This window comes from Crinia signifera, chromosome 1 (genome assembly GCF_055691185.1).
Source record: "Crinia signifera chromosome 1, ASM5569118v1, whole genome shotgun sequence".
NCBI lineage: Eukaryota > Metazoa > Chordata > Amphibia > Anura > Myobatrachidae > Crinia > Crinia signifera.
Window position 1 is genome coordinate 108,020,140 of NC_139217.1, and position 12,326 is coordinate 108,032,465.

The 12,326-nt window shown below is 43.7% G+C and overlaps 1 protein-coding gene across 3 annotated transcripts in view; it reads right to left on the reverse strand.

Annotated features, from left to right (window-relative positions):
* Nucleotides 1-487: 487 nt before the first annotated feature.
* The window catches only part of ZNF827 (zinc finger protein 827), a 177,312-nt gene continuing 165,473 nt past the window's right edge, over nt 488-12,326 (reverse strand). The window contains exons 13-15 of one of the 3 annotated variants that reach the window (XM_083171196.1): nt 9,986-10,177; nt 7,928-8,105; nt 488-2,146 (exon numbers count right to left, since the gene is read on the reverse strand). In XM_083171196.1, coding sequence (XP_083027322.1) covers nt 1,339-2,146; nt 7,928-8,105; nt 9,986-10,177 — 1,178 coding nt within the window. In that variant the 3' untranslated portion in view covers nt 488-1,338. Of the gene's footprint in view, nt 2,147-7,914; nt 8,106-9,985; nt 10,178-12,326 lie in introns of all 3 variants that reach the window. The other 2 variants (XM_083171200.1, XM_083171202.1) reach the window with 2 other exon arrangements.

A 12,326-nucleotide genomic window follows, 5' to 3' on the forward strand; every position in this document is an offset into this window, starting at 1 on the left:
CTTACACATTCAATTCAATGATGTCAATAATCCTTATGAATAGTTTTCTCAGTTAAATGTACTGTATATAGAAAGTGCACCTGAGTCTCCAGACATATATATAGGTATATACGTATAGGCAGATATTTTGTGGTGTGAACCAATATTCAATAAGATGGAGAATCAATTCACCAGGATAACTGTTGTCACAGGGTTTCGAATGATCCAATTGGATTCTAAAAATGGCACATTCTATTGAGCATGGGGAACCAATGTTCTAAGTCCAATGTCCAAGGTGGCCTAAAGAACTAGATGAAGAGAATCCTAGTAACACAACTCTGACAAATAAATGACATAAAGCCAGATGCGCTAAGCTTCATAAGTGATAAAATGGAGAGTGATAAACTACCAGCCAATCAGCTCCTACCTGTCATGTCACAGACTTTGTTTGAAAAATGTTAGGCAGGAGCTGATTGGCTGGTTGTTTATCACTCTCCATTTTATCACTTTTGAAGCTTAGTGCATCTGGCCCAGTTTGAGGCAAAACTAACGGTTGGAATAAGACATAGCTATGGAATCTGTGACCAAGCAGACAGCCCTAATACTAAATTACCTGTCATGGGTATATGCATTATATGATCAATACCTTATCCACAGGAGCAATTACTTTATATACAGGGTAAAGTAAAATGTATTTATGCTAGCAAATCATTCTTTTGTAACATTTGTCTCTCTTTTAACATCATTGAAACACACTGCCCGGAATTCAGCGGAACGGGAATTATTTTTGAAGCACTGGTGCAGTAGCATACAGTACTAATATTTTATGCAGGTTATTAAAAATAATAAAGAAATGAAATAGGATATGCCTTTTATAAATAACAAGAGATCTGTGGTGGAGTGATAATAGGGTTCAGAAATATAATGTATACATTTCCATGGTATTGATGGAATTTTGGCTATATTCAGAGTGTATGTAAATATAATCATTAAGCATCTTGATACAGCTGAAACGCTCTAAATATTTACTTTGTGTATGTGTTGGGGTGAAACGCGGTTCTCTCAGGAGTGTAGCCAACACATGGAACTCTGGTTCTAAGAGCAGACAGCAGCTACTTTGTAGACATCTGGAACATAAGCAGAGGCGTAGGGAGCCAGCAGCTTTATATGTAGAAGTATGCAGTAGGTTACCTCTCTGATTACTTAATTAAGCAGCTTCATGTAAATGCAATAAGTATACACACAGAGCCCATTAACTAATCTTGCTATTGATATACAGTACACATTTTCATACCTTTCAAACCTATATTTTGCAGCAATGTATACCTGCTGGGTATCTGAGACAGAATAGGGGCATTCTTAAACAGTTTTTGCCCTTTCTGTCAGTCCAAGGTAAGCAAGGAAGGAGTGCTTCGGTGTAGTGACACCAGGGGGCGCCGTCTGAGGTCTGGGAGGATGGAATGTGACATTACAATGGTTCTTAGGGAACAGCATTGTTAAGGGAATGAGATGAGCAAATTCCGAGTTCTGGTACCTATCTAAGCCTGATAAGTTACCGTTTACTGCAAAGGCTTTAAGTGCTAAATGTGTCTCCATGCCACTGCTTTGAGCAGCTGAGATGGCCACAGTTTGGAGGGCCTGTGAGGCAGACATGGCAGAGAGAGGTGACAAGAGGCTTCTAGAGTCATTGATAGTGAGCAAAGGAGTATCCTCTCTCTGGTTTGTGGTCTCAATTTTTTTCTCCTCTTCCAAAAATTCACCACTCTGGTGCTTCTTGACATGACGGCTGAAGACAAAAGGGTGAGTGGTCTTAAACAGGCACTCCTCGCAGCTGAAGGTCTGGCGGGGAGAGTGCTTGAGTTTCTTGTGCAAATTGAGATTGTCTTTGCGCTTGCAGCTGTAGCTGCACTGGTCACAGTGGAAAGGGCGCTCTCCTGTATGGACGCGCACATGCTCAATCAGCTTATTGGCCGTCTTTGAGAGGTAGCCACACTGATCGCACTTGTAATGATTCCCGAGCCGATGCTCACGGATGTGTACTTCCAGCTCCAGCTGGTTTGCCTTGACTGACTTGCAGATCCGACACTTGTACTCCATCTTGTAGTGCGTCTTCAAGTGGCATTCCATGGCTGCAGGGCGGTTAGTGGAGTAAATGCAGAAGGGGCACCTACACATGCAGAAAACAATGCACACAAATTAATTTCTGCAGACTACGTTGTCCTCAATAACTCATAGTACTGATTGCCATTGGTTATTTGGGATTGGTACTAAACCCCGGCGGTCGGAATCCCGGCATTCAAAATCCTGACGCCGGAATCCCGACCGCCAGAATCCCAACAAGTGGGGGACGTGGATCACCCCCCCTTGCGGGCCCGCTGGGCTCGCCACGCAGCAGGCCCGATGCCTCGCTACGCTCGGCACACTAATTTATTCTACCTCTACGGGATTCCGACCACCGGGATTGTAACTGCATCCCGGTTATCTGACTGCTGCACACCTCAAAGTCATTTCTACACAGAACTCTCTGAACAGTTATGGAACCCTCTCAATTTTAAATCACATATTATTTACAAAAGACGAAATCTATGAACAATTAAACCATTAGCATCAGTGTGGCTGCTGCCTGTGGGCTGTAGCACAGACAAAATACAGTATAGCAAGAGGAGAGAGAGCCATAAGCCCAAGAGTAGCTTCAATGCTGCATGTAATATGTGCCATGGCTGCCTGACACCAGGACGCATCACTCCGTTCCAGTTCTCCTTCCTGTATAGCCCAACCCCGGACTCCATGTATATAACCAATGGGAGTACTGAGGGATGGCTTTTCCATAAAATATAACTGAAGCGGAGTGCTTCGTACCGGCTGCAGTGGCGGGTGTTTATCACAGCGCTGCTGATCCCCAGGGTCAGGCAGCCATGGTACTTATTACGTGCAACATTCAATGTACTATTAGGCTTATGTTTTAAATGCCCCCCCCCCCCATTTCTGTTATAGGATCACACAGCCACCACCATTGATTAGCATTATGCAGGACAAAGGGTCTTACTACTGAAATGACTGTGACCTTGTATATAGTGGAGTAGCAATAGCAAGGTGCTTAGGTATGAGACGGGATACAATAGTGACCTTTGTTGGTGTAAAGGGCACATGTGGGTGTCAGTGAGCCGGCATAACTATAACTACAGTGTATCAGTATATGGGGAGTAACTGGTGCAAACCATGACATGTGGAAGGTTATTTATATGTCAGAGCGTGTGGAAACAAACCAAGATACCCTGTTTTGTGTCCAGATAATAATAATGTGAGTATAAGTAATGTAGTGATAATAGTATATACAGTCAGGGCCGGCCCGACCATTACGCAGCATCGTACAGCATTACACTGTGTAGGGTCTAGGGAGCAGCTGAAATGTAGCCTGACGGTACAGTATGTTATTAGTTGCCATCAGCTTTCTCCCTGCTGCCGAAGACTGGAACTTTCCAGCGCCCGCATTGTGTGAATGGAGAAAGATCACAACACCTCTCCCATAGTGCCAAGTGCAAGGAAATGTCGGATGGCACCAGGTGCAGAAGCGGGATCTCAGGCAAGTATAGTACTGTGTCTGGACTGTGGGCATAATGTGTAAACGGCACTACCATTGTGGGTGTTCTGTAAGGGGCACTACTACTGTCGGCACTGTTTAAGGGGCACTACCACTTTGGGCACTTTATAAAGGGCACTACCAATGTGGGCATTGTGTAAGATGTTCTATCACTGGGACATTGTGTAAGGAGCACATCTGCTGTTGGCATTTTGTAAGGAGCACTACTACTCTGGGAATTGTATAAGGGGCACTACCACTGTGAACATTGTGTAATGGGCACATCATTTGTGCATCGTGTAATGGGCACAACTACTGTAGGCTTTGTGTAAGGACTGATATCCCTGTGGGCATTGTGCAAGTGGGCATTTGCTGTGGGCATTGAGTAAGGGTCACTACTAATGTGGGCACGGTGTAAAGGGCACTACTACTGCATTATGTGTGTATGCGGCACAACTACTTTAGGCATAATGTGTGTAAGCTGCACTGCTACTGTGGGCATTATGAGAAAGAAGCATTATTACTGTGGGCATTATGTGTAATTGTCACAACTAGTGTCAGCAATAAAATGTGTAAGTGTCATTAGTGTGGGCTTTATTTGTAAGGGACACAACCACTGTGTGCATTATCATTGTACTACTGTGGCATAATTTGTATTGGGATACTAATGTGGGGCCACGACACTTCCTTGTGAGACATCATCACTTTCTTTGCTGCAAAATTGTGTGCTGTCCCTTTATAGAGTATTGGAGGGCCATGCCAAAATCTATATATGCTTACCAAATAATTCAAGCTTAGGACAGCCCTGTATATAGTAGGAGATATAGGGGTCTTTTTACTAATATGGTGACCAGATCTCTTGAAGGCATTGCTGTGTATTGATTATGTGTTGTGATATATACAGCATTTGATGTCTAGAAAAAGTGGGGGGAGAAGTCACCACAGTGTACAACTGCCAATGCAGCATGCTTTGCTATCATAACAACACTTGTTTAAACAATATAGGCGGTTGGGGGCGTGGCTTGGACAAGCTAGGAGCAGGCAGCAATTTCTTGGAGCTCCTGAATATTATCCTGTTTAATACCCAGCTTTGCTCTGACAGACGGCTCTGGAACTGGTGCTGACTAGAGAAAACCTACCTGACCACCGGGTGCCCCTGCTACAACACTGACGCGGTCTTTATCTACAGTTCTGGCAACAACATTTGCTGCGGCCTATTGTCACTCCGGCCGCGTCACACGTGGACAGCTGCCCTGCACAGAACGTGCCGTCCTGCTATCGGGTGGTGGAGTGGACTGGTGAGACTGGGGCTGGTGCCCTCTCCGGAGTAGTTTAGCGGGGTAAGCGGCTAGCGGTCTGTGCTACGACTCGCTGCCGCGGTCCGCACGGGGAGAGCCGGCGCCATCTTGCCTGGCTCACGGAGCCATCGGACGGCGGGGCTGCGCGAGGCTTGATACAAACCCCTCTGCTGCCAGACACTATAAGAGTGACTCTGCATCTCTACACTTATACCTGACGGCCCTTGTTGCGGTGAGTGGTGGCGGCGGCAATATATCTGGCGGTAAACACCATCTTTCCTGTCTTGGAGCCGGGCTGTGGCACTGGTGATAGTGCTTCGCTTCATGTGACTACACTGCCAGTCTCTGTCTATAGCAGTTTTTTGTGACACGATTTAAACGAATATCACCTAGGATAAATATGGACTTCCTATTACAACAGATCCTGCGAGAGATCTCAGATTCCTCTGCTAGATTATGCCGGCAGCTGGATGATTTAAGGGGAGAGGTCTCATCTTCCCGGTGCCCCCCGGGTAATCGGGATGTAGTCGATGTGGGCGATATCACTACATGCATGAAACCTCTGGCCTCTCCTGCTATATCCCTGGATTATAAAATCCTGTGTGAAGATTGGAAGGAAGACCCATCCTCTCTCTCTACCTCCAGAGGAAGAGATATAATAAACACCTGTGAGGTATACAAGTCTCCAATTCCTTTGGCCTATCCTGATATGGGTATGATTACCTCAATGGACTCATACATCTCTGCTGGCCTATACGAGTTTATGACTGATTTGGATATTACCCCTATATGCATCACTGATGTTACAGCTTGCCTTCAGATCCAAGCTAGGATAATGAAGCCTATGTTTGCCTCCTATATATGGAACTATATGTGCTCCGGATTCTACTCTAGATATATACAAGAGACTAATCCCTCCTACAGGAACCCAATTTTGCTTCATAGCGAGACTGAGAAATGGCCAGATTAATCATTTATTTACATTATAATGCTGTTTCAGCTTATATACGCCCTACTACATCTACCTATCATACTATTTGCTCACAATGTTCTTTTATTTTTGGTCTGTACTACATGTTATACCACATTTCAATATAATGCAAGCAAGTTTCTCTCTTTTGCTGTTCGTTAAGTGGTATTGACCGTCTCATATATATGTTCGCTTGGGGTAGGCCGGAGTTAACCTAGCTCAATTATCCTGACAATTTCGCCCCTACTATTATCCGTTTACTCTCCTATATGTATATGTGTGTGTGTGTGTGCGTGCGTGGGGGGGGGGGGGGAGGGGGGAATAGTTAGTTAGTATAGTTAGCTGGGAGGTATGGTTAAGGGATCCAAGTACGCCTAGTTGGGGTGGGTTGTACAGGGTGGGGGGTTATAGGTATGGTTTGTTTTGGGGTTTTTGGGGGGGACTTTGTTAATTTATATATATATATTTCGTCTTTCTTTTTTTTTTTTTTTCCTTTATTTTATATCCCCTGGTTGACCAGACATCAGATATTTCTAATGATAATTTCTCCCACGACATGCTCTTTTTTTTTCACTGGGGAACGTACTAATATAGCAGACTTCCTTATTGGTAATTTTGTAATTCTGATTTATTTTAGTGTGGTTTAAATGTATTAAATGTATGTGTATTATATACCTGAGATCCTCTGGAACCCAAATGGCGCCTTTGGGAACTAGGATCCCGTATATCCTGCAATTAAGTGATTATAATGGATATGCCCACACTTAACACCCTCGACCCATTGCTGTTATCACTCAACATTATATTGCCAACGGCATCCTGACCATGTCCCATTGTACAAGAACCCTGTGACGTTATTTCATCACGCATGTTGTTTAATGTCTGTGTCTACTATACCCTATGTCCATACAGGGAGTTTTTGTTTTTTGTATGCACTTTTAAAAATCTCAATAAAAAATATTGAATTTAAAAAAAACAATATAGGCGGTTATTCCTGCCTTTTAGTATGTGGTGTAGGTTTGGGATGCATGTCACGCAGTGTGTCGGGAGAGCAGGAGTCTGAAAAAAAAAAAAAAAGTTGCAACAGTGTTGGCATTTGTCCAACCTCTGCGAGCAACAAGGATAAAGTGGGTGGAAATAATGTACCATCCAAACAGCTGCTAACTGCCATGTTACAGGCTGTGGTTGAAAAATGACAGGAGCTGGTTGGATGGTACTTTACCACCATCCACTTTATTTTTCTCCAAGGGTGAAATTTAATAGCCTGCAATTTTGTGAGAATTTGCCCGGATTTATAAAGCAGCCATCATTTACACGGCAAAAGAATCTTGGCTATTAAATTTAAGCACACTCTTACACACACACCTTTATGGCCCAACAGCTACATCCCAGCCCTGGCCAGCTCCACTGGACATGTGAGATCTCTTATGCAGCCCTGCTATGGTGATGGGGTAACGACACCTGCAGCTGCTGAAATCAATGGCTGCAGGTGTCAGTATGATCACTGCTACTGATTGTTCATACAATGGCGATAGAGATAGCAGTGGCGATAATGACACACACCGCCACTGTAATACATGGGGTAAGCGGAATCAGTGACAATAACTGCGTTGTTCCCACCCCCCACCCCATATTGCCGGACATACATCTACCCCACTGTCACTAACTTTTTCTCATTGGCTTAATAATGGAAAAGCTGCAAGACTGACCAGTATCACAGTCTGTTCCAATACAATGGATCCCAATAAATAATACGTTCCAATGAATAATCAGACATATAACATACTTTTGTTGCAAAGGTTATGAATCTCTATATAAACCACACTGTGGGCAGAATTAGCTAGCCTGGGGTTGTGTCACACAGTCCTTCCTCCTGGGTAATGGAAGCCACCATCAGCTCAGCAAGCAGCTCTGTGGCAGCAATGAATGCTTCCCTTATGGATTAGTCACATGACACAACACACAGCCAATTAATTCTACCCCTGTGTGTTACTATAGGGTACAATTTCACATATATGTCTATAGAAATAATGGTACTAGATACAACAGAACATTACATATGCTTAACACAGGAAAAGTGTTTGTACTTGCTTTCCTTACTTGAGCCCACCGGTAGGGACTGTGTGGCATTTCTTATGTTCTACTAGCTGCTCCGGGGTCTTCATGAACTTATGGCACACATCGCACTCATACATTCGAGTGATCAGGTGAATCTGAAGGTGACGCTCAAACATTGTTTTCGTTTTGCAGACAAAATTGCAGAACACACATTCAAATCCTGTAATTAAAAGACAGCTTTAGGACAGGACCAAATTACAAGTGTGCATTCTGCTTTCATATGGGAATTATTCGTCATCAATCTGAGAACACTGCCAATGTAAGCTGGGTGCATATCTAATCAATGGTGGCTCCCAGTGATGTACCGATGTGATGTAATAATACACACTACATGATCTGCTGCTTGATGACGTGATATAGTGTTACATACTGTACATGCTTCATGTAACAATACAATATCGTCCATGGAATTGTCCCATAGGGTGCGCAGAACATCCAAAGGGAAGATGCGACCATTCGTTCATCAAACCATAAATTGGGTGGATTTAAGGGTATAAGACAGGTGGTGCGATCTGTCATGGATTGCACCATTGTTCATTATATGGTATAGCGTGTGCCCAGCTTAAGTAACATCTCCAATCATTGTACTGCAGTGAGCACAGAAATAAGGATCATCTTACGATATAATATAAGGTAAATAGTTGTTATCTCTTTTATGACAGATGCAGACCGTATTGCAGACTTGATACAAACTCACTGAGGTGTATTCAATGCTTTCTGCGAGCTGTGACAGCGTGCATTGCTGCCTGCTCCCTGTCACAGCTCGCAGGGTCAGTAATTAACTGACCCCCTCGCACATGCCGTTTCCCCCCTTTCGCTAGGTTTTTTGGAGCAAGGGGGAAACATTGTGTGTGGATGCTAAAACATTATGTAAACCCCACACCCCCTGCCATGCCTGGTGTCCAAGTAATGCATTCATTCCACAGTCTATGTGTGCATGAGCCCAAACTTCCCAGCCTGCCTGGATTCCATGTAGTGCTTGCACAGGCAGCTACAGTGCACAGCTGTAAGACTATTATTCCAGATGTTTAGCTATAGATGCACCATAGTGTATATCAAGCATCTAAAGTTGCTATTAGCACTACAACATACTGGAGATTGCCCATTGGGAGACTCTGGCAGCCAGGGAAGAACTGTAACTGGTATAGGGCCAGATGCACTAAGCTTCAAAAGTGATAAAATGGAGAGTGATACACCACTAACCAATCAGCTCCTGCCTGACATTTTTCAAACACAGCCTGTGACATGGCAGGTAGGAGCTGATTGGCTGGCTGTTTATCACTCTCCCTTTTATCCCTTTTGAAGCTTAATGCATCTGGCCCATAGGCAGACAACCGGCTTTAAACAGTTATTGTATTGTGGGTCAAGAATGTCTAGGTCACCTGTCACTAGGTAAACCACTAATGTTCGACAGTGACTAGGTCGACACCTATAAATGGTTGACATACCCTATGACAGAAGGTCGACACAAGCAAAAGATCAGCATTGACATGGTTGACACGGAAATGGCCGATATGAGTTTTTCAAATCTTTGGGTGTTTGTGTCGACATATTTCGACATTGGGCCCCGTATAAGTGTGCCATGCGCCCCCTCGCATGGCTCGCTATGCTTTGGGCACAATGCCATGCTGCGCTCAACACACTATTATATTCTAACGCTATGCCCACTTGGATGGTAAAGTATGAAACAAGTCGGTCTAAACTAAACAAAAAAAAACCTGAAAAATTTGTGTTGATCCTTTCAGAGTCAACATCAACCTTTTCCTTGTGTCGACCTGTCAATGTCAACCCAGGGTATTTCGACCATTTATAGGCGTTGACCTAGGCACTGTCGACCATTAGTGTGGACCTAGTGATGGTTGACCCAGGGAGCGGATACCCTTTAAACAAGCCTGCTTTGATTTCCCTTTGTCTATTTCAGCTGTGAAATAAAGAAAGCACATTACATATAATAGGTGATTTCTGATTCTGAGTGGAAACAGGAATGTGTTATAATACAGATGAGGCACAGCGTGTATTAGTGAGCTGTGTAGGGATTACCTTTGTCTGACTTCTCTTCACTGCTAACAAAAGATGGGGTGCCAGGCCCTACAGAAATAACTAACAAGTTGTTTGAAGTCTGGCTCCTCAGCGGGGTATCCGAATCTTCTTTACTGTTGGCTGAGTCACTAAGTGCAGACAATGAGGAGGAAGAGGGGCTTATTGATTCAGTGGGAGTCTTTCTTTCATCTCCTATGGAAGGCAAGAATCAGAGAAGACAAACAAATGTTTAGAGTAGATTTATAACTTCCACATGTATTGATCAGAGGGAGGTCGGTCTGCGGGAGGGTGTAGTAGTGAACCCCGAAACGCTCTGGCCGACTAGCATTTATCACAATATTGGGTACTCTCCACTGGCTTGTAGTGGCCGTTGGGACTCCCAACTAACCCCCCCCCCCCCCCCCCCGCCGCAGGACACTACCGTTCCCGGGAGGGACGCGGGAACACCCCAAATAACCGGGATATTCCCACGATAAGTGGGACAGTTGGGAGGTATGGTAATGGGCACTACCGCAGCTGGATAGCTACAGCTGGTATATGACTAGGCACTACTTACTATTATAGAAGGTATATTTCTGGGCTCCAGCACAGCTGGCATTACTTAAATTTACTACTAGGGGCTTATTTCTATGCCGCTTGCCTACATATTGCTGGGCTTTGCTAATTTTAATGCCTTATTACTTGTAATACTATTATTACAGTATTATTATTATTAATATAGTATTATTATTGAAAATGACTCACAATCACCAACACCATCTGTGGACAATTATATATTACTAGTAAACCCGCTGGAAGCAAATGCTTTGAAAGCTAGTAAGGTAGCTAATGTGAGCGAGAGAAAGATATGTAGTTTCACTTGCTGCCAAGAGATGGCAGTATTTCGGTGACACGCAGACACTAGACATATTATATATTATGGTTTGTTGGACTGCCAGCAGTAACATCTCAATTGTTTCATTTGGTGCATACACTGCCTTATATTATAGCTTTTATTCTGTGTTTTGTCAACAAACTCTAATATTTACATACTGTATAGCGAATAAAAATATAATATTGGGACTAAAAATAGGCTAGCCGGGGGAAGGAATCACCATTTAGATAGCCTGTGGAAGGGAATCACCATTTGGCTAGCCAGGGGAAGGGAATCACAATTTGGCTAGCCGGGGGAGGGGATAGACATTTGGCTAACCAGGTACGGGGACCACCATTTGGCTAGCCCAGTAGGTGGACCACCATTTGGCTAGCTGGGGGAGGGGGATATACATTTGGCTAACCAGGGGAGGGGATCACCATTTGGATCCAGACGAATAACAAAGTTCAGCAAACCGGTTATCTTCTAATGCAAATTAAAGTTAAATAATTTAGAAGACTGTAGGGTAATAAGCTTGCATTCAATGGGTGAGATGTACTAAGCTTGAAAAGTGATAAAATGGACAGTGATAAACAGCCAGCCAATCAGCTACTACCTGACATTTTTCAAACACAGCCTGTGAGATCACAGGTAGGAGCTGATTGGCTGGCTGTTTATCACTCTCCATTTTATCACTTTTCAAGCTTAGAACATCTGGCCCAATATATCTAAATGACAATACTTATATTACTGAAGGGGGGGGGCTGGTAGCATGTGGTTCACATGTCGAAAAAGGGTATACTATAAGTTGGGTGTGAGCTGGTCACAATTGCTGCAAACCCCCCAATCTGATCATGATAAATACAGCCATGAAGACAATGGTTTTCCTCACTTCATGGGTAAACAATTGTAATAAAATGTACTATAACAGAGTGGGGAAGCAAACATTTCCCATGGTGGGGACACTTATTGGTGCTATGACCCTCTGTGGTTCAACCAATACAATCTCTCTAACTCTCACAGCCAAGAACTATCTGGATAAACTCCTAATAATAATGCAGCTGATAGCAAAGGCATTGGCAGCCGCCCAATCAGAGGTATCAATGACCTTGAAATAATCTTTGGCACTAGGAGGTGCTACCCGGCGGGGCATATCCTGCCTACATTAATTTTACAGCAAGTGGGAAAAGTGATTAACCCCCGTCCAAATCGAAGGTCTTGGAGCTTTCATTGGAATAAACAAATATAGGGTATTAGTCATATTTAATACTGGTTTTCAGTAGTAACAAGCTAGCGCATAGCTGCTCAGCAATCTACAAAAATAAATCATCTGTATTATCTGTGGATTGTATAGTTTATATGTATCTGTAAGCAGTCCATAGATGTTCACATAGTGATTACAGTGTTTGCAGCATTTTGCGATCTACATGTTTCAAGTATGAGCAGCCAAAAAGTGGTGATTCCATCCCGCTGTAAGGTCCGTCATAA